We start from the raw sequence: 23,400 nt of genomic DNA, 5'->3' as shown, positions 1-23,400 counted from the left end.
CCACTCGTCCAACCGGCTGAGTTGAGGCTCTGACGGCGGTGACCACTTGATGTTGAGCTCCGCCGTAGCTTGCGTCAAGATGCGGATGAGCTCAGAGTCGTGAGGACGCGACTCGGTTGGTTCTTCAGCAGCGGCCGTGTGGGCGTCGTCATCCGAAGCCGCCCAATCCTCTAACTCCTCAGAGGATGACATCATTTCCAAGTTGTCACCGGACCCAAAGGAAACCATGCCGCTAGCACTCGGCAGGGGGCGTAGGTCCTCATGGGCGAAGGTGACAGGATGACGGCGGGGAGACAGAGCACGAGGGGGATGAGCCGGCGTGGACTCGGTCTCAGAGCGTCTTCCAGCTTCACGGCTCCGCTGCTGTTTAGGCGGGAGAGCACGGGAAGCCTTCCGTTTAAAGATCTCGAGGCGGGAGCGCAGCACCGCGATGGGAAGGAGCTCGCAGTGGGCGCAGCCCGCCTCGGTGAGTACGGCCTCGGCGTGGGCAGGACCCAGACAGATGACGCACTCCTTGTGGAAATCCTCCACAGGCAAAGGGGCTCGGCAGGAGCCGCAATGCCGAAGCGACATTATCTCAACGCGCTTCTGCTCTTTTAGATAACTCTTTTAGGCTCACCGGAAAGCGGCAGGGGAACACGCTGGTGTGTTGTAGTCCGCTGCAGTGCTTGGATCGACGGCGAGTAAGGGCTTCTTCTTCGGAGCAGCGAGAAGGTTCGCGCTGAAGGAGAAAAGTAATGAGCTCTTGACGTATTTCACCGGCTTATATAGGGACGTGTGCCACGCCCCGCGTGGGCTCAAACGTCATTGGTCTGTATTTTCTACAGACGTTAACCAATAGGCTTCATTCACGGAGTAAACAGGAGTTTTCCCCATAGCGTCAGCAAACTGACGCAATGCGAAGTGAACCGTATTGAAAGGGAACAGGAATTTGTTATACGATCACGAAAAAACGTGAAAATTCGTGATAATATCACGAAAAAGGATAAAAAATACGTGACTATATCACGAAACTTTGTGAGACTGGGTAGTGATTACAGGAAGCGGGCGGAGGCAGAAAAACAAAACCACAATGGAGGTCGAACAATGTCTCGAATGACTAGAATTTCACTCACAACATTCATCGCGAATGAAGCAAGTAAACTCAAAATGTTCAAGCGTTCAACTACGTGCCTCTTTGCCGCTCTTCCGCATCTGGTGTGAACGCACGTTACAGATTACCGTAAAAACTCAAAAAAGATAAAGCGTCATTGGCAGGGAAATGTTTTTACTTAATTGACGAGATAACTCATCAATGGCGAGGAAAAAGTTAATTACATTTGGACTTTCTGTTTGTCCAAACAGTGGAAGACAGAAGAAGTGTCATTATTGATACAATTATGTGTCCCGTAATTGTATGTTTCTCCTTTAAAAATGAGATGACTTTTATTTTTCTTGACAGGTTTTATATGAAAGCCAACTGTGATGACAAGCAGCATATATCGGTCTCATTCTTAAAAAGAGCATTAAACAGACTTAATAAATCATAAGTTCATTTTTTAAAAGTCTGCTATCTTCACTTCACACACGCTACAAAACGCAGCTGTCAAAACGAGACCGGCGGGTGTAAAGCCAAAAATTCTTCCTGTCATGGGGAAACTGAGACATTTAGACATTTCCAAGTGCCAGGAATGTTTCTTTTGGTTTTAATCCACCCGTCTGCCAAAAAACAATCTTTAAAATTATAAAGGGTTTTACTGGTAAACATCAGTGGGAAAGTCGCAGGTCATTGCAATATCAATTGTACGTCTGTCTGCCAGCACAAATTCAACATCAGAGGTTAAAAAAACAGCAAGCTGCGAAGTTGACTCAAGTTAGACACAATGAATTGAGTCATTTCAAGTTGAAAAGGTTAAAATACATGACTGCTTCAACAAAAGATGAGTAGGTAGTGAACATTGATGGATTATAACTATATAATCTAAAGGAGATGTTTGAACGAATAGTATATTGTCGAAAGCCCTATACTGTTTCAACCTCATCACAATATGTTTATAATAACACTTCAACGTGTTATTATGAATCATCTAATAAACAAAAATGTAGATAACATCTAAACATATCAAATTTTGAGGTGTTTAAGTTAGTTCAACATAAGGTGACCATAAATGACAGAGACTTGACTATATAGACAGCTGGATAAACTCTACAATCCTCTGAAGTCTCTCAAAGCTCCCAACCATACAAGACAATCATCTGCTTCAAAAGTCTTTGTTTTCATTTCCTCTCTCATTTAGCTTCGCTTTCAAATTTGACTCAACGAGTCGCTCCTCACCTCTAATGAACACGTCTGTGTTTTGCGTCTCTGCTCGTAAACACAGGCGCCTAAAACATGATGTATACGTTGGGACCTTCTATTAACAGCTCAGGAGATAATGGGAAGCACATTTACAATGCAGGATCAACATACTGTCCGACGCCGTCATATACAGAATCTTCCTGTTAGGAAATTGCCTCAGTCTCGCAAGTTCTGGAAAGTGTTCAGGGGTCAGTAGCCGGGTGGAGTGTGACGTACTGATAATGGGAGAGGACTCGGAGGATGAGCGACTATGTGGCGTTGGTGTCCAGACAGACAGTCTGAAGAAAATCATCTGATTTATTAATGGGTGTTTTGCGTTATCGCTAAAATGACCCACAACACTTTATGTAGGTCACCAAGCTTAATATACTACATTAAAATAATAGTCCTGTCAACAATAGGTACCTTTTCAAAATAGTACACCTTTGCACCTAAAGAGTTCATGTTAGTATCTCAGAGGTACATAATGGTACCAAAGTACATATCTGGGCCTAAATTCCATTTTAGGATCTTTTTAAAGGGAACTGCCCCAGTTAGAGCTTGGGACCATTATTGGATTTTTTTCTGATAGTGTACACAAATAATACATTTTATTTTTTCTAATAAGCAATGTTTTACTAAAAATTTGATTTGTACCTTTTATTGAAAGTTACTTTAAAGTTAGATAAAAAAAGATTATTTTCTTATCAGTTACAGTATAAAAATGTTTTTTAACTGTAATAAATACTTACAATTCAATCTAATTCAATGCGTATTTAATCAATTATCTATTTACTATTATTTGACATGTATTATTATAAAAATTTTCAGACTGATTTCCATAAAGACAAGAAAAAATGATTTCTATCTGTTTAACTCTTTCCCCACCAGCGTTTTTAAAAAAAGTTGCCAGTCAGCGCCAGCACTTTCTATGATTTTTACGTTTTTTTTTTTTTTTGTGATTGTTGGGGACAAAAGTCCTTGACCTTGCGGCACGTTTTCTTAAAAAATTTGACAAAATTTGCGGGATATTTATGCAATTTTAATGCGATGAAATTGCGTGAACTTGCCAAAATTGCGTGAACTTACAAAAACTGTGTGAACTTGCAAACATTTTTGCAGCTTTTTTTCAAGAAATAAGATTAAATATACAATCACCTTCAGGAGAATGCTTTTGTAGCTTTGCATTGATGTTCACGTCGCGTAATTACGTCACTTCCTAACATTCCCATGACAACAGGGGACATGGAGGCGCATGTGTGAAGTAAATGCAACATTTTTCAAATTTCCGCTAAGATATATATATATGACTTTTTGCAACGAAAATGCAGGGATTATGAAATCACGCAAGCCCTGCATATTTTGCGAGCAGAAATCTGCAATTTATGCGTTGAAATTGCGGCATATTTAAAAATACGGCTTCCGCATAAATATGCAGATTTGGGCTGATTATGCATTGAATCGTGCGATCGCATAAATGCGATTTTCTGGAGGGACTGAATATATCAGACGAAAGAACAGACCATCTGCTTTCAAAAAAATGATAAGTCGGGTAAGAGCGCCACTTGGTGGATAATAGCGTAAATATGGATTGCCATAAAAACTTGTCATTGGCAGGGAAGTGTTTTCTCCTAACTGACAAGATAACTCGTTAATGGAGGGGAAAGAGTTCCTTCAAAGCTGGATTTATTCAAATAAAATAATTTGTAAAAATATAGATCTAAATTGTATAGAATTAATAGACCAAACTCTGAATTCTTATTGAAAGAGCCACAATTTAAGCTACAGTAAATACAAAACTAATAAACCAACGCTATCTCACGAGAATTCGTACATATTTTACTAGTTGGCTAATTCGTATTAATTCATTCGACCACATTCGTAAGTTTTTGTACGATTTGCCTTGACCCCTGTAATGTTGGGGTTAGGGGTTGAGTTCGTTGTTGTTTTTCGTGAAAATCGTACGTTTTTGCCCTATTAACTATGAATTTATACGAATTAGCCAACTCGTAAAATATGTACGAATTCTCGTGAGATTAGGCTGGATAAACACACACCTCTCTGGACTATTATACACCAGAACACATTAATAAACCCTTACTACCATTTTTCAACACCAGAATATCATATCGACATGGGGCTGAGGTCATTTGGGCTTGGCACAGTGTAGGCCCTATGTGGTGTCCCAAAGGGCCATAAGGGCCCCTACCATATCCAAGCACCGGAGTATGGTAGACACACTGGCTCACAATCAGACAATACAGTTATATGTCATAATGTATGTTATTATATGACACTAAGTTTGAAAAAAAGACAACCTGGCAATAGATCCAAGAGACCAATTAACTTTGTACATTTTCAGGAAGCAGAGGTTAATGACATTTCCCCCTGTTGCGTTGTGTCTTATAAAGCACAGTGACCCTACAGACGTACACACAGCGAGGAGGAAATAAGGGACGGCGGTTTGATCTTACACTAATGGTTTTCTTATTAAAGAGCTGTTCAAAGTGAGGATTCACAGACTACCACAGAAAAAAAAAAGTTTTGGAGAACATAATAGTTAGTATTGCAGACATGATTTCACTATTAAAGTATTACAAAGCAATCTCTCTACATAGCCTCGTCCAAAAGAAAAGAGTCATATAACAGATGTTGTTACATTTACAGAACGGCTACATGTCACCTAATGTGCATTAAAAAAAGACTTGTTGGGTTTGGAAAGGGAACTCCCAAAGAAAGCAGTAGCAAAGCAGTTCACCGGTCACGCTCTGGAGGTCACTGACTGTAGAAATATGTTTCCCAGTATCTGTTTTTTATCTGTGTGTTTGTGTCTGTGAGAAAGAGAGAGGTCTGACCTGTATGAGAAAGCTGTAGTCGTGGTATATTCTGGCCTACTGGATTATTTGAGCATACAGGAGTCAACAACAGCTGGAGGAGAGCAACCAGCAGCAGACTGCATCGGCCAGTCCTCCACAATCCCACAGTCCTCATCTTCATCTTCCTCTTGTCTGTCAGTACAGAAGGTCTTCTATATCACATCACCTTTATAATGCTGGAGAAACAACAAACAGACATCGACATTGTAAGTTTAATTAAATGCAGTAGTGTTGTTGACAACATTAAAGTCAACCTTTCATAATCTGATGCAGTTTATCATAATAATCAAGGAGAAAATCTGTAGTGCAACAATCTGAATCAGGAATTTATTTCATCAGGAATTGATTTCATTCTTGAATCAGAAATAGATTCTATTCGTTATTCAAGAATTGATTTCAATCTTAAATCAGGAATCTATTTCATTCTTGAATCAGGAATGTATTTCATACGTGAACAGAAATGTATTTCAATCTTCATTCGTGAATCAAGAATAGATTCTATTTGTGAATCAGGAATTGATTTCAGCCTTAAATCAAGAATCAATTTTATTCTTGAATCAAAAAAGGATTATATTCATGAATCAGGAATTGATTTCACCCTTGAATCAGGAATCAATTTCATTCGTGGATCAGGAATAGATTCTATTTGTGAATCAGGAATTGATTTCAGCCTTAAATCAAGAATCAATTTTATTCTTGAATCAAAAAAGGATTATATTCATGAATCAGGAATTGATTTCACCCTTGAATCAGGAATCAATTTCATTCGTGGATCAGGAATAGATTCTATTTGTGAATCAAGAATCAATTTAATTCTTGAATCAAAAAAGGATTATATTCATGAATCAGGAATTGATTTCAGCCTTGAATCAGGAATCGATTTCATTCGTAAATCTGAAATTTATTTCTATCTTAAATTAGGAATCGATTCTATTCTTGAATCAGAAATAGATTATATTCATGAATCGGGAATTTATTTCAGTCTTGAATCAAAAAATAGATTCTATTCGTAAATCAGGAATTGATTTCAGTCTTGAATCAGGAATCGATTTCATTCGTGAATAAGGAATAGATTCTATTTGTGAATCGGGAATAGATTCTATTTGTGAATCAGGAATTGATTTCGGCCTTGAATCAGGAATTGATTCCAGCCTTGAATCAAGAATCAATTTAATTCTTGAATCAAAAAAGGATTATATTCATGAATCAGGAATTGATTTCAGCCTTGAATCAGGAATCGATTTCATTCGTGAATCAGAAATTTATTTCTATCTTAAATTAGGAATCGATTCCATTCTTGAATCAGAAATAGATTATATTCATGAATCTGGAATATATTTCAGTCTTGAATCAAAAAATAGATTCTATTCGTAAATCAGGAATTGACTTCAGTCTTGAATCAGGAATCGATTTTATTCGTGAATAAGGAATAGATTCTATTTGTGAATCAGGAATAGATTCTATTTGTGAATCAGGAATTGATTCTATTTGTGAATCAGGAATTGATTTCAGCCTTGAATCAGGAATTGATTCCAGCCTTGAATCAAGAATCAATTTTATTCTTGAATCAAAAAAGGATTATATTCATGAATCAGGAATTGATTTTAGCCTTGAATCAGGAATCGATTTCATTCGTGAATCAGAAATTTATTTCTATCTTAAATTAGGAATCGATTCCATTCTTGAATCAGAAATAGATTATATTCATGAATCTGGAATATATTTCAGTCTTGAATCAAAAAATAGATTCTATTCGTAAATCAGGAATTGACTTCAGTCTTGAATCAGGAATCGATTTTATTCGTGAATAAGGAATAGATTCTATTTGTGAATCAGGAATAGATTCTATTTGTGAATCAGGAATTGATTCTATTTGTGAATCAGGAATTGATTTCAGCCTTGAATCAGGAATTGATTCCAGCCTTGAATCAAGAATCAATTTTATTCTTGAATCAAAAAAGGATTATATTCATGAATCAGGAATTGATTTTAGCCTTGAATCAGGAATCGATTTCATTCGTGAATCAGAAATTTATTTCTATCTTAAATTAGGAATCGATTCCATTCTTGAATCAGAAATAGATTATATTCATGAATCTGGAATATATTTCAGTCTTGAATCAAAAAATAGATTCTATTCGTAAATCAGGAATTGACTTCAGTCTTGAATCAGGAATCGATTTTATTCGTGAATAAGGAATAGATTCTATTTGTGAATCAGGAATAGATTCTATTTGTGAATCAGGAATTGATTCTATTTGTGAATCAGGAATTGATTTCAGCCTTGAATCAGGAATTGATTCCAGCCTTGAATCAAGAATCAATTTTATTCTTGAATCAAAAAAGGATTATATTCATGAATCAGGAATTGATTTTAGCCTTGAATCAGGAATCGATTTCATTCGTGAATCAGAAATTTATTTCTATCTTAAATTAGGAATCGATTCCATTCTTGAATCAGAAATAGATTATATTCATGAATCTGGAATATATTTCAGTCTTGAATCAAAAAATAGATTCTATTCGTAAATCAGGAATTGACTTCAGTCTTGAATCAGGAATCGATTTTATTCGTGAATAAGGAATAGATTCTATTTGTGAATCAGGAATAGATTCTATTTGTGAATCAGGAATTGATTCTATTTGTGAATCAGGAATTGATTTCAGCCTTGAATCAGGAATTGATTCCAGCCTTAATCAGGGTATCTTCTGTCCATTCCATATCCGTTTTACAATCAAAAACGAAAAACGAAAAAAACAAATCGAATTTTCATTTATCGTTTCCATTTATAAAATGAAAAAAGAAAAATAGGAATTGATACATTTTTCTAGTTAGCTTCTCAGTTTTACTAAGAAAATTCTTGAGGGCCGTTCTCACGAATAAATTAATAAAAAAATTCGTTACTATAACACGACTTGCCTTGAGACTGTGTTGACTATAACGTTAATTATATTCACATTGTAACAGACGTTAATTTTAACAATAAATATATTAGCGTCCACCACCGGACGATAACGACAAATTAATGCAAATCACTAACCTTCAAAGGCATATTGCATATTTAGTGTAATAAAATTGCAATTGTTTACATGTCATTGAATGTGTATAGCTATTGTTCTTGTTGCGTTTACACATCGAGTAACCAGCAGATGCTCTCCACACGCTGCGTTTTACGTAACAGTAAATAGTAGTTTGTTTAATCTAATATCTTACATTTTGGCGTAGTCAATGTAGTAAAGTAAAAAGCATTAGGTAGTCAATTTCACAGTAACTGCATCAGTGCTGGATACCTGATGTAATTTTATGTAATGGACCTTAGCTTCTTCATAGTGGCATCTGTCATTCAAATGCGCGTGCACTTGAAGTTCAAATAGAATTGGCTGTCAATGGTTTATCGTTTAGTCAGTTGGAGGAAAATCGCTCAGAAAGTGATCCCAACGATATCGTTCATTGTAACTTTGTCGTTATAGTTGTGGTGTGAACTCTGCTATTCTCTTTAATATAAAATATTTTTTAAACAATATTTTTATAGTTATAATGTGAATGGCCCTTTATTGAGACGAGGGAAGCGAAGACTTCCAATGACTATTAGCATGGCACGCAGATTTAATCATTAACATGATTAATAATCCTATGACTAATAAACTTTTACAATTATGCATTTGGTAGACGCCTCAAAGTGCATTATAAGGCATTTTATCAATATTTGTGTTCCCTGGGTTCATGACTCATGACATTTGCAATGCTCCACCAAGCAATGCTTTAACATGATGAGCAATTTGGGACCAACTGGGAATTATATTTTTTCTGCACACCTTTCCCACATGGGCGTACAAAAATGCTCTGCAATGTTTTGGAGATTTTGTGAAAAGTTGAAACGTGAAACGTTGCTGCCACTCCAATCATAGATATCTATAAATTAGATAAGTTTGTGGACTATTTTTAAAGCTCATTATTGTTTGTTCATGTTATGTAAGGGGAGATTTATTATGAATGCAGTACATAGAAACTCATTCAACCGGCAAAAGCAAATTGTTATTACTGATGATGATTGTGTCCATGGCTGGATCTTGGGGGGTGATGAGGTGGGTTATCTTTTATATTGATCATGAATTCCAAGCCACTGGCACATTGGATGTCATAATTTATCTGGCAGTGACTTTTCATGCTGTGTTCTCTGCAAAACCTACAAACATTCATTGCAGAGCATTTTTGTACCCCCATTAAAAGGTGTGCAAACAATTATAATTCATATGATCATTAAAAATTTTAATGATTACATCTGCGTGCCCTGCTAAAGGTGCAACTTTCGTGTATTTGCTCCCCCCAGCGGTAACGTTTGTAAATGCTGGGGAGAAAAGGTAGCTCCTTGGTTGAAAATTGGAAAATAAAGCATTTTAATATTTTCTTTATTTCAATTTTTTACAATTTAGTTTTAAGAAGTAAGACTGAAAAACTAAATATAGAAAAATGTATCAATTCATTCTTTTTAAAGCAGCTTTCAATATTTTTCATTTTATTAAAGGAAACGATAAATGTAAATACGATTTGTTTATTTCGTTTTCCGTTTTTGATTTTAAAACGGATATGGAATGGACGGAAGATACCCTGATTCAATCAGGGTATCTTCTGTCCATTCCATATCCGTTTTACAATCAAAAACGAAAAACGAAAAAAACAAATCGAATTTTCATTTATCGTTTCCATTTATAAAATGAAAAAAGAAAAATAGGAATTGATACATTTTTCTAGTTAGCTTCTCAGTTTTACTAAGAAAATTCTTGAGGGCCGTTCTCACGAATAAATTAATAAAAAAATTCGTTACTATAACACGACTTGCCTTGAGACTGTGTTGACTATAACGTTAATTATATTCACATTGTAACAGACGTTAATTTTAACAATAAATATATTAGCGTCCACCACCGGACGATAACGACAAATTAATGCAAATCACTAACCTTCAAAGGCATATTGCATATTTAGTGTAATAAAATTGCAATTGTTTACATGTCATTGAATGTGTATAGCTATTGTTCTTGTTGCGTTTACACATCGAGTAACCAGCAGATGCTCTCCACACGCTGCGTTTTACGTAACAGTAAATAGTAGTTTGTTTAATCTAATATCTTACATTTTGGCGTAGTCAATGTAGTAAAGTAAAAAGCATTAGGTAGTCAATTTCACAGTAACTGCATCAGTGCTGGATACCTGATGTAATTTTATGTAATGGACCTTAGCTTCTTCATAGTGGCATCTGTCATTCAAATGCGCGTGCACTTGAAGTTCAAATAGAATTGGCTGTCAATGGTTTATCGTTTAGTCAGTTGGAGGAAAATCGCTCAGAAAGTGATCCCAACGATATCGTTCATTGTAACTTTGTCGTTATAGTTGTGGTGTGAACTCTGCTATTCTCTTTAATATAAAATATTTTTTAAACAATATTTTTATAGTTATAATGTGAATGGCCCTTTATTGAGACGAGGGAAGCGAAGACTTCCAATGACTATTAGCATGGCACGCAGATTTAATCATTAACATGATTAATAATCCTATGACTAATAAACTTTTACAATTATGCATTTGGTAGACGCCTCAAAGTGCATTATAAGGCATTTTATCAATATTTGTGTTCCCTGGGTTCATGACTCATGACATTTGCAATGCTCCACCAAGCAATGCTTTAACATGATGAGCAATTTGGGACCAACTGGGAATTATATTTTTTCTGCACACCTTTCCCACATGGGCGTACAAAAATGCTCTGCAATGTTTTGGAGATTTTGTGAAAAGTTGAAACGTGAAACGTTGCTGCCACTCCAATCATAGATATCTATAAATTAGATAAGTTTGTGGACTATTTTTAAAGCTCATTATTGTTTGTTCATGTTATGTAAGGGGAGATTTATTATGAATGCAGTACATAGAAACTCATTCAACCGGCAAAAGCAAATTGTTATTACTGATGATGATTGTGTCCATGGCTGGATCTTGGGGGGTGATGAGGTGGGTTATCTTTTATATTGATCATGAATTCCAAGCCACTGGCACATTGGATGTCATAATTTATCTGGCAGTGACTTTTCATGCTGTGTTCTCTGCAAAACCTACAAACATTCATTGCAGAGCATTTTTGTACCCCCATTAAAAGGTGTGCAAACAATTATAATTCATATGATCATTAAAAATTTTAATGATTACATCTGCGTGCCCTGCTAAAGGTGCAACTTTCGTGTATTTGCTCCCCCCAGCGGTAACGTTTGTAAATGCTGGGGAGAAAAGGTAGCTCCTTGGTTGAAAATTGGAAAATAAAGCATTTTAATATTTTCTTTATTTCAATTTTTTACAATTTAGTTTTAAGAAGTAAGACTGAAAAACTAAATATAGAAAAATGTATCAATTCATTCTTTTTAAAGCAGCTTTCAATATTTTTCATTTTATTAAAGGAAACGATAAATGTAAATACGATTTGTTTATTTCGTTTTCCGTTTTTGATTTTAAAACGGATATGGAATGGACGGAAGATACCCTGATTATTCTTGAATCAGAATCCCGATTATATTCATGAATCGGGAATTTATTTCAGTCTTGAATTAAAAAATAGATTCTATTCGTAAATCAGGAATTGATTTCAGTCTTGAATCAGGAATCGATTTCATTCGTGAATAAGGAATAGATTCTATTTGTGAATCAGGAATTGATTCTATTTGTGAATCAGGAATTGATTCCAGCCTTGAATCAAGAATCAATTTTATTCTTGAATCAAAAAAGGATTATATTCATGAATCAGGTCTTTATTTCAGCCTTGAATCAGGAATCGATTTCATTCGTGAATCAGAAATTTATTTCTATCTTAAATTAGTAATCGATTCCATTCTTGAATCAAAAATAGATTATATTCATGAATCGGGAATTTATTTCAGTCTTGAATTAAAAAATAGATTCTATTCGTAAATCAGGAATTGATTTCAGTCTTGAATCAGGAATCGATTTCATTCGTGAATAAGGAATAGATTCTATTTGTGAATCATGAATTGATTCTATTTGTGAATCAGGAATTGATTCTAGCCTTGAATCAAGAATCAATTTCATTCTTGAATCAAAAAAGGATTATATTCTTGAATCAGGAATTGATTTCAGCCTTGAATCAGGAATCGATTTCATTCATGAATCAGAAATTTATTTCTATCTTAAATTAGGAATCGATTCCATTCTTGAATCAGAAATAGATTATATTCATGAATCGGGAATTTATTTCAGTCTTGAATCAAAAAATAGATTCTATTCGTAAATCAGGAATTGATTTCAGTCTTGAATCAGGAATCGATTTCATCCGTGAATAAGGAATAGATTCTATTTGTGAATCAGGAATAGATTCTATTTGTGAATCAGGAATTCATTCTATTTGTGAATCAGGAATTCATTCTATTTGTGAATCAGAAATTGATTTCAGCCTTGAATCAGGAATCGATTTCATTCGTGAATCAAAAATAGATTATATTTCTGAATCGGGTATTTATTTTAGTCTTGAATCAGAAAATAGATTCTATTCGTAAATCAGGAATTGATTTCAATCTTAAATCAGGAATTGATTTCATTTGTGAATCACAAAGTTATTTGAATCTTAAAACAGGAATTGATTTCTATCTTGAATCAGAAATAGCTTCTATTCGTGAATCAGGAATTAATTTCGTTCTTATCAGGAATCGATTTCATTCTTGAATCAGGAATTTTATTTCATTCTTGAAACGGGAATTGATTTCATTTGTGAATCAGGAATCTATTTCAATCTTAAATCAGGAGTCGATTTTATTTTTTTAATAAGAAATAGATTCTATTCATAAATCAAGAAGAAATTTTGTTCATAAATCAGAAATACGTTTAATTTGTGAATCAGGAATTAATTTTATTCCTGCATTTGTAAATGATTCCACTAATTCAATGAATTGTTATGAATCTAGTAACATGCACTAACAGACATTTTTATTTTTATATGCAATAAAAAAATGTAATGCTAATAGAAAAAAATAAATAGACCATCAAACTCAATATTCGTTGACAGAAGATGGTCGAGTTCAGTATAGATTGTGAAAACCAACCTGAAGTAATTTTTGTGATATACTGTTTTCTACATAAAATCATAATGTAACGAACATTCTGTGAAAATATAACCTTGATATTTTTTATATTTACTGAGTCAGAAATTGAGTTAAAAATCAATGTTCCATCTTATTATCATATTATGAGACTTTAGCCTGGATTTCACAGACAAGGTTACAATTTATACATAATTTACAAATACGTTAGATTTACAACATATACCAGACATTATCTGCATGACAGTGCTTTGACTCAGGATGGCAAAGACTCCAAATAATCTTTTACAATGATGTGAATCCATTATATGTCATATTATCTTAATAGCAAATAGAAAAACATCACATGCCCTCAGTCTCAGCAATTGCAGCTACCAGGGCGTAACACGCGAGCGCGACTTGCATGTCGCTGATGGCCTCCTCAGGTCAAAACTGTTTGTTCAAGTGCTTAAACAAGACAGCTGAACAGATGCTACTTCAAGATTGACAAATTCTCCAAGGACGACCGTGATTACTCAACCCAGCGCTGACTGTAAACCCGACACCACCAGGGCATGCGTGCGACACGTCAAATTTGCGACCGCGCCACAACGAGGTTCACGCAGAGAGGGAAATGGAAGTATTGTTTCCAGAAAAGTTCTCATGCCTAATCAGCTGCCACGATCTATATTCCCTTTCCTTCAAGAGGTCACACTACAAAAACAAATTGCATGCGCAACCTCGAATCCCTTTAGCGGTTTCTCCTGTAAATTCTTCATCAACCCATCATTAATGGACATGCGTGAGTTTACATCAATGCGGTGGATTTCGACCAACTTTCATATGATGTACGGTATAGAAAATCAAAGAATAGGATCTCATTGAAAGTTCTGCACTTTTTGTGTTGGCACTCAAGGGAAACTATTTTCCCATGTTGAGTGTATTGTATGTTAGACCACAGAGCGCCACTTAGACTCACGAGGGGACCCCTGGGGACGCTCACAAACCGAGAAAAATGGGTTCGGCCTCAAACAGATGCAAAATAAAGGCTTTTTCTATTGCTCTATTCATCAACTCAAAAACTAAGCCTATTACACAGTTACTCCGACATAATAAGTTCCTCAAGTCATGGAAACCAAAGGCATCCAACCGAATGATGTGCATCTTGGGTAGAGAAAGATATCAGACACTCAATTTCCAGGATTCATATCTGTGTTTGATTTAAATGCTCAGGATGCAAAAAATGGGATTTTTCAACAGATGTGACTCAACAGCCTCTTACACCCCACAGTGGGGTGATTTACACCCTGTGGTTTTGATATCTTACCAGGGTAAGAGACTGGATTTACTGCACTGGCTGCGGCACAGATGCTCGAGGACTCTTCTTAGTTTGATTTGCTGTCTTAAACCTATTAATCTTGATAAAGAAAACACTCAGTGCTGTCTCGATACTTTTTTCCAGTTGTGCAAGGTGGTGATGATCTGGCAAGATCCAGATGAATATGTCTGGAAAAGTAGAGATTTGAATGATGTTGTATTAAAAAGAATTTCCTCTCTGTGATCTTGATTATTAAGTGGGATATGGTTTCAATCATCTTTAAGGACTCTGTAGAGACATGCAGCATACCGAGGCAATTTGTGCTTGTGAAAAGTGTAGCCTCAAGTAAGCTTAATATCTGAACATTGGCATGGAGTTTGATCCACATTTTTGGATCCAAAACTGATCATACAGATAGGAAGAGACTAGCGTAGAGACACGACAACAGAGTAGGGATCCACCGTATATTTGGCAACCAAAACTATTTCGCCGAAAATAGCAAAATAGTTCTCTGACACTTCAAAAGGCTTCCACACTACTGACATGTTTCTTATATTTATAAAGCATGGGTGCATATTACTTTACAGTGCAATGCTGCATGCACATTTTATCAAATATTTATCATTTTTGACTAGTATATAGTTGACATAACTTAATTTGTTAAGTTGTAGTAAAAAAAAATTACAATGTGGTTACTATTTGATCACGTCAACAAAAACGTTATTGTTCCATAAAATATTCACTTATTTGGCCGAACAATGAAAATTATTTTTTGTTACTTTTGGCCAAATATTTTCGGTTGCCAAACATTCAGTGCATCCCTATAATAGAGTTCAATGTCTTAAAAACTCAATATCAAAGTAGTCTCTTTGCAGAACAAATGTACGAAAACGAGGACTCCAGTGTTCACACCAGCTGCGGTAGAGGCGTCAAGCATGAGTGATATCAATGTTAAGTCAATGTAAAGATGCGTTAACGCACATCTGGAGGTCTCGAGGCACGAATGAGGCGTTTAGCACGGTGCGGGAAATGCGCGAGTTGAAAAATATGAACTTTGGAGGAAAAAGTGCTGCGTTAACCAATCAAGAGCTTGCTCTAGTAATGACGTGATTACAGGAAGCGAGCAGAGTCGCAGAAGCCCCTCCCATGACGCGAATTTCCGCGTGAATGTCTCAAATAGCTAGAATTTTATGCGCGACTTTCATGCGCAAATGAAGCGAGTAAACTCAAAATGTTCAAGCGTCCAACTACGTGTGAATAGTGTGGTTTTTTCGCGTCTGTAGGTCTCGCTGCACTAATGAGGCGTTAAGCGTGGTGCAGGAAATGCGCGAGCTGAAAAACCTGAACTTTGGAGGAAAAACGTGCCGCGTTAACCAATCAGGAACTTGCTCTAGTAGTGACGTGATTACAGGAAGTGAGTGGAGTCGCAGAAGCCCCTCCCATGCACGCAAATTTCTGCGCGAATGTCTCGAATGGCTCGAATTTCACGAACAACTTTCATGCGCGAATGAAGCGAGTAAACTCAAAACGTTCAAGCGTTCAACTATGTGTGAATAGTGCATTGTTGCCGCCTGTACCATGTTTAGTGTGAACCTATCATAAGAAATTACCAGAAAAAAAGTTTTGATTCTAATTTCTGTCCATCCAAATGCAACATGAAGTCATTATTAAACAGAAAGAAAATATAATGTAGCATAGCATGATGTATATTTATTTATGTACTAACTTTGCACACATTTAATTCACATTTTTGGGTGGACAGAAAACCCCAGATTTCTAGAAGTCATGCAGCAGTCGGCCAATCTGATTATTACAGAAATTACAAAAACACGAACTGCACAGACACGCAGAGCTGGCTGTACAACAGCTGGTCATCAACTTTTTGAATATGAGGAAAGAAAACAAACAAATACTAATTGTGGGAAGATCGTCAAATTACGGGAAGGGGAAGTTGTTGATTTTAACTCACTTCCAGGTGACAAAGCCACACAACGTGAAATGGCAGCTCGCTCCGGATACAGAGCCTGTATCCTTGGACACGTCACGTCTTTACAATGCACAGGAAAACGAAGAAAAGAAACTTTAAACCAGAACCTGTCGGGGTCATACAGTCTCAGAAATAAGGTACAAGATGGTTCAAAAGTTGTCACTAGGGAGGTGCCTTTACGAAAAGTATATTTTTGTACCTAAAAGGTGCATATTGGTTCCTCAAGGGTACATATCTGTACCAGAATGGTACCGTCCCAGTGACAACTTCTGTACCTTTTGCTCTGACAGTGTATATAAAAACTAATTTACAACCTTGACTAACAACATGTGACTTCAAAAGCATTGTTTTAAACGTTTATTCAGTCAGTGAAAGAATACAGTCAAGGAGTTACAATCACAGGATGGTGGCGCTTTTCTTCTCCAGTCAGACCTTACAAGTTAAAAAGCATGCCGAGACTCCTCCAGTATAAAAAGCCTCTCAAGAGGATGATAGAAATCTTACAAACACCTCAAAGAGCAGGAAAGCAATTATCCCTGCAGGGCTACGCATTATATGGGACTTTGTCAATGTACTGTAATGGATGAACACTTTCACTTCCTCTCAGTCTATTGACCAGACAGAAATCTGGGAGCAGCGGGAGCTTTTCACTACTCTGCTCCAATAATCCCTGTCCGGATCATTGACCTACAATGCATTCGCCTTTCCCTGCAGCCGTAACTTTGAGGTGTGTGGTTTCTGCATCACTTGCTGATCCACAATCAGTTTTTTAATAACTGGACCCTGTCATACTCTATATTTTATCATTAACTTACTTTCATCATAAACTGGTGAGCTGGTTTTAGCTGGTCTCCCAGCTTGGTTTTAGCTGGTATTGATGGTGTAGCAAGCTGGTCTAGCTGTGTTTTGGTCACTTTTTATGCGGGAAGACCAGCTGACCCACCAGCTTGACCAGCTTTGCCAGGCTGGGAAGACCAGCTTAGACCAGTTACTGCCACCTTAAATCAGCTAAAACCAGCTTCCAGCTTATGCTGGATTTTTTAGTAGGGTACTCCATGATCCTTTGGGACCAAGCTGTCACTGGGGCAGTGGCATTTAAAAGGTCCTAACATTAAGGTACAGTTAAGTATACATTTGGTACCAATAAGTACCTCTGAGGAACTAATATGCACCCTTTAGGTGCAAAGGTGGGTTTTTTTGGAAGGGTACTCCCCCAGTGACCATTTTTGACTATTATTTTCTGTAAGCCCAAAGGATGTGGGTTTAATTCCCAGAAGCATGCCTACTGACAAACAAAGCTTGAATGCACTTTGAATAAAAGCGTCTGCCAAATTCGTAAATGTAAATATCCACCAGTTGACACATTTATACCATGGTAAATACTGGCATCCAGCCCTAATTGGCCCATACATAAAACTGTATAAAACGTAACTAGATTAAAAATTTGCAACAAGCGCACAGTCATACAAAAAGAGATACCGATTACTTATTCATTGAGAGTCTTGCCGTGAATGAAAAGGCGGATCCTCGCCATGAAAAGATCTGCAACCGCATGAGCAAACAACATTAGACTCAACCAGCCGAAAAACAAGCAACTTAGCAGCCCGTTTTAACGTGCACAAAGGGACCAGTTTAACATGGCGGGACAAGTAACCATGGGCGCTTTACAACAAAAACATTTTAATTCAGCCCTTTCTGTCTACACCACTGCCATTCATTTCCAAAACACAGATTTTTCCTTAGGCGGGCCTTTGTAATGCAAATCCGCAGCATTTTGGGGTCTGTTTGTGGGTTTATTTTCCTTAAGGGATTTATTCTGGGAGTGGCGCAGACTATACAGGCGTCTTCAGGTGTCTTAAAATTCCCATGGGTAATATGATGTTTCACCACTTTTTCGCTTTTGGGGACACAAACAGAGTTCATGCCAGAAGCTTGTGGAGTAAAGAATGGAGGGGAATTTACATGAATGCATCTTACAAGAAGTTTGTCGTGGTCATTACAAAGATTACAGGAAGGATTACAGTTTCTTATAATAATTTTAATTTTCTTAATAATAAAAAAATTAAACATTTGTCTCCTGCGTCTCAGATGTTTCTGCTGAGAAAAAGACCCAGAGATCTCACAAATGTCTTCTTTGTAGTTTCAGAAGAGATGTCACAAACTGAGCTCAGATCAAGTCTGCAACCAAATGTGAATGTTTTTGAGGATTTCAAAATGAACTCAAACTTTTCTCATTAAATTGACCCAAATCCAGATAATTTTACAGCTCCATACTAATGCATATATTAACTAGAGATGCACCGATATTAAAAAAAATTCACCAATACCGATTGTTCAGACTGATACCGATATTTTGGTGGTTATATTTACTTAAACCTAAATTCTTAAGATTAAATTTTCATTCATACATTGAACATCAAACTAGTGATGTTTCTTTACATTTTCCTGTTCTCTTTTGATTGACAGGATATATTGGCCATGACAATTGGCTGTTTTAAACCACTATAGTGCGAAAAATGGCTTTTATCGACCCGTACCAATTTTTGGTCGATATATCGGTGCATCTCTAATATCAACCATTGTCTCGCTTGCAAAACAAGATGTCTACCTTACATCCCCATTGTTAATATCTTTTTTACTTTCTATAAAATTAAAAAGTGGTACTAATCCCCTATTTTCATTTGTAATAAAGTAATCATGTGATCTTTTATATGCACAACACCTCAAAAGATGGACCTCCCGGGCAGTTTTGGAAAATCTGGTTTGCTTCATAACCAAATAACCGTGCATGGTTTTGTCATGTAGTACCTGTGAAGTCTCAGTCGTTTAGCCTTTGCATCAGAGATTTATCAAATTTACACCCTTACACCTCCCACGTCAACATCCCAATGATCCTGAACATCTTAATAACAACCTACACCCTGTTGTGCCGAAGTCTGAGATCATTAGGGCAGAGAAATCATCTCTCCTTCACATACCAGCTGAACTCTGCAATCCTCACCTCCAGATCTACCAAGGTGAAGTGCAAAGATGAAGAGAGACAGATGTACTGAACGCTTTGGATGTTTTCAGACTGAGAGAATCCAGGTGTCCTCTGCACTGATGTGACGGGCTGACTTCAAGTTGATAGGTCAAGTGCGCAATTTTTCTGCATTAAATACTTATATCCCAGATTAATATGCAGAGGCAACTAGAAGTTTTACTATGATTATAAACTGATAACGTGTAAGGTCCTGTACGGAGCCCCTAAGGGGACATGGAGCAAAACTTAAATAAAATTTAGTTTCGTGTGCGCAAGTGAAACTATTGCACACGCACGTGAAAGCGAAAGTTTCACGTGCGCACGAGAAAGTTTCACGGGCGCCCGCGAAACTAAAATTTTCTTTTTTTTACTCCAATGTCAACTTAGGGGCTCGGTAGTCATGTAATTGCATAATAAAAAAAATATCGGTGAAAGGTTATAAATGGCTAAAGCAAATTCCGATCGACAAGGGTAGATTTCTGGCCATTACCCCAATTTCATGTTATGTGCATGTGACTTAACCGGCTTTCTTGCAGTTTAAACTTGTTTATGTGCGCATGTCTCCACATGTGAAAGATAAATGTAACGTATAAAAGTCTGCTCTTGACTCATGCAGTTGACAGAGAAACTTGTGCTACATTTACAGACGAAAGATGAAATACAACAGTATAGCTTTTGAAGATTTCGCATAACTATTGCTCATAATTTGGTTTGTGATTTTAACAAACCCAGGGGCTAGAATGTCAACATTTTTATTTCAGAATAAAGATAATAAAAATTGTACAAAAAAAATTCCATATTTGTGGTTTAAGCGAAACTCAAACTTCCTTACTGTGCGTTCATAACGCCACCGGTGAGAGCGTCAAAGTGACCAGAAGTCATTCATTTTCAATGAGAGTCGGCGGCACATTTTGGGCAGTGTGAGCGTCGTGGAGAGTTGAAATCAGATCAACTTTATGGTAATGAGCTATGACACGGTTCTGCGGCAACCAATCAGAAGGTGGGAATGATTCCAAGGAATGCATTCGAGCGTCAAGAGCATCCACTACACTTTATCTATAGACGGTTTCAGCAGTAACAACATAAACAAGCGGGAAAAAAATTTACTTCCGGTAAACTCCGCTAAGAATAAATAACAACAAAATCCGTTTAAAGTAGTTTATATAACAAGCTAAATAAACTACACGTAGATTACCAAGGAAACCAAAACATTTGTTATTTTCGACAAGGTATTTGTTTAAGAGTTCAGTTTCAGCAACTAGTCAGACAATAAAAAAAACAGAATCCGGAAGTAAAGTTCGTACCAGACGCATAATTGCGCCACCACACGTGCGTCCAATGAAACGGTCTATAGCGTCGTCAGAGCGTTTTTTTTACGCTCTCGCGAGCGGTGTGAACATGCAGTTGGACTGAAACAATAATAAAAGAAACTTACCCATTTTATTTTTCAAAACCTATACTGGGCTTTTGCTCAATTTACAGCCAGGAAACCATATGCGCAGAAAAGTTTAATTTCGTAAAAACACAGTGCTGAGTAATATGTCAAAAAAACGATATGTCCGTTCACAGCGTCAGGGAAGATTTACTGCCTGATTTTCTTTTGGAAGTTTCTATTTTTTTAACCCCATCCTTGGAGCATCCACAAAGGCCTCAGACTCATTGTAAAATGTAAACTGCGCACAACATGGAACAATTTCTGCTCGATTAATCTACAGTTGCTGGGTGAAATTCAGTGTAATTCCACTTCGATATTCCTAAGCATCTGAATCCCATTCTCACCTCCTGACATCTAGGATCACCACAAAGCATCTGAATAGCGACCATTACCCTCTGTTGTTATTCCTGAGCATTTGTCTGAAATTTGCCATGTATCCCAGATGGGAAAAGTAAAAAAAGACCAAACAATTAGTAATCTGTCAACTTACGTTTACTACTGGAGCTTTAAAATCAACATGTACTGTAAGGGATCGACTGTCACGGCCCTTTACAACTTGTCACTTTCAAATAAACAGCCGCCGGTCTGTATATTTTAAAAATGGGGGAATATCCAACATGTGAAATGTTTAAAAAATATACTCGGACAAGAACCTGTGGTTTGGGAATTGGAGGGAGGCAGCTGCGGAATCCTGATGCAATGTTGTGATATACTTCCCAAACAGCTGATCATATTACAAAACAAAAAGGGAGTTGAACAATCAAAAAGCAGAAAAACAACCATATAGATAAGGTCTCTATAAGGTCACCATACTGCAACCCCTAAACAATTTGCAAGCAATTGAACAGGAAACTTGTGGAAAGCGGAAAACAATGTACAGAATTCCTGTCCATTTCCTTATTTCCAAGAATTCCCAGGCCATTGCTGCTGGCAATTGTGTATAGTAAACAACCGAAACACGTAGCACTTCCCTGAACTTGTGGTGCTGTATTGCCTAAAACAGACTCTTCAAACTCTTTAAAACAGCATGAAGCTCCCGGGCAAAGGATGGTGACAATTAGCTGCAGCTGAGATTTCCTCTCAAGACTTTACTGTAAACTCCCCTCAGGGTCTAAAATCATAATGTGCGCTCGACTTCAGCTAAGGTACATTTGGCACATGTGAGATGATTGTTTCATTCATCTGTATTAACCGCAACAGTCAGGTTCCAGAAGTAACATTTTTATTATAAAGAAATTAATTTGTAACAAAAACGTATACATCTGTCAAGGTCTAACATCAGCTGGTGTAGGCTACTCACCTTTTAATTGTTAGTAGGGCTGTCACGATTAAGACATTTGAAATGTAATTGACTAATAAATTCTGACGATTACGGCGATTAATTGTAGGGACCGACCAATATGGATTTTTTTTTTTTTTTTGACGATGACGATACCAATTTTTGCTTTATCAGCCTTAGCCAATGACCGATACAGGCTGCCAATTTTCTTGAGACGATATTTTAAGTCTCAATTTAAAAAAGTAACATTTATTGAATTTAAAAAAACTATATTTAACAAATTTAACATGACCTGCAATCGCTTGCGGCTTCCAGCACCCTGTCTGTAAATAATGGCGGAAAAAATCTGCGAACACAGCAGCCACGTATCGGCCGATGCCGATACACATAAAACTCGGAAAAATCGGCCCGATATATCGGCTGGCCTTTTTGTCTGTTTTATTGCTTTGACATTTAATTCTCATACATTGTTTTGTTGGTTTGTTTTTCACACATATATATTTCAAAAACTGAAAATTCTTCATAAGAAATAAACACAATAACATGTCTGAAAAATAACTGAAAATAAAAATGCAATCAAAATAAACTGACTATACCAGAACAGGCATTAAATAGTAGCCAACCCTACTAAGGTCACATGTACACATGTATCTAATGGCTTGTTTATACAGGCGCTGCAGCTCCCCCTTGTGTTTTTTAGAGAGAGGTGCAATCATTGCGGTGATCTGAATTCAGCGCGATGAGGTCAAACAATCGCAATGAGACAATTATTTAATCATTGTGACAGCCCTAATTGTTAGACTCGCCAGTTTTTATTTTAATTCTTGATGAAACCAGCAAACTGATGTATTTTAAATGACAGCCAAATATACTTAACCATGAACAGCTTTCCCGCTGGAAAAAACAGCATAGACCAGCATAATTCCCATGCTGGTCTATGCTGGTTTAGCTGGTGAAACCAGCACCAAAACACAACATATGCTGGCAGGGCTCTCAAGTTTTGAAGACAGGCAAGAGTGACACCCCTTCAAATACCCCCCCTCCCCCCACCACCCCAAATATTATTTAACTATTAGGTTGTATACTACTA

At 36.8% G+C, this 23,400-nt stretch overlaps 1 protein-coding gene across 1 annotated transcript in view; it reads right to left on the bottom strand.

Moving 5' to 3' along the window:
* LOC141363103 (semaphorin-3D-like) overlaps positions 1-23,400 on the bottom strand; it is an 87,746-nt gene that overhangs the window by 50,552 nt on the left and 13,794 nt on the right. Inside the window, exon 2 of the mRNA XM_073865638.1 lies at positions 5,173-5,369. Within this exon, the coding sequence (XP_073721739.1) occupies positions 5,173-5,314 (142 nt within the window). The 5' untranslated portion in view covers positions 5,315-5,369. The remainder of the gene's footprint in view (positions 1-5,172; positions 5,370-23,400) is intronic.

Source organism: Misgurnus anguillicaudatus, unplaced genomic scaffold (assembly GCF_027580225.2).
Source record: "Misgurnus anguillicaudatus unplaced genomic scaffold, ASM2758022v2 HiC_scaffold_32, whole genome shotgun sequence".
NCBI classification, from domain to species: domain Eukaryota; kingdom Metazoa; phylum Chordata; class Actinopteri; order Cypriniformes; family Cobitidae; genus Misgurnus; species Misgurnus anguillicaudatus.
Note: the sequence above shows the minus strand (reverse complement) of the source record. Positions and strands in the feature narration are given on the sequence as shown.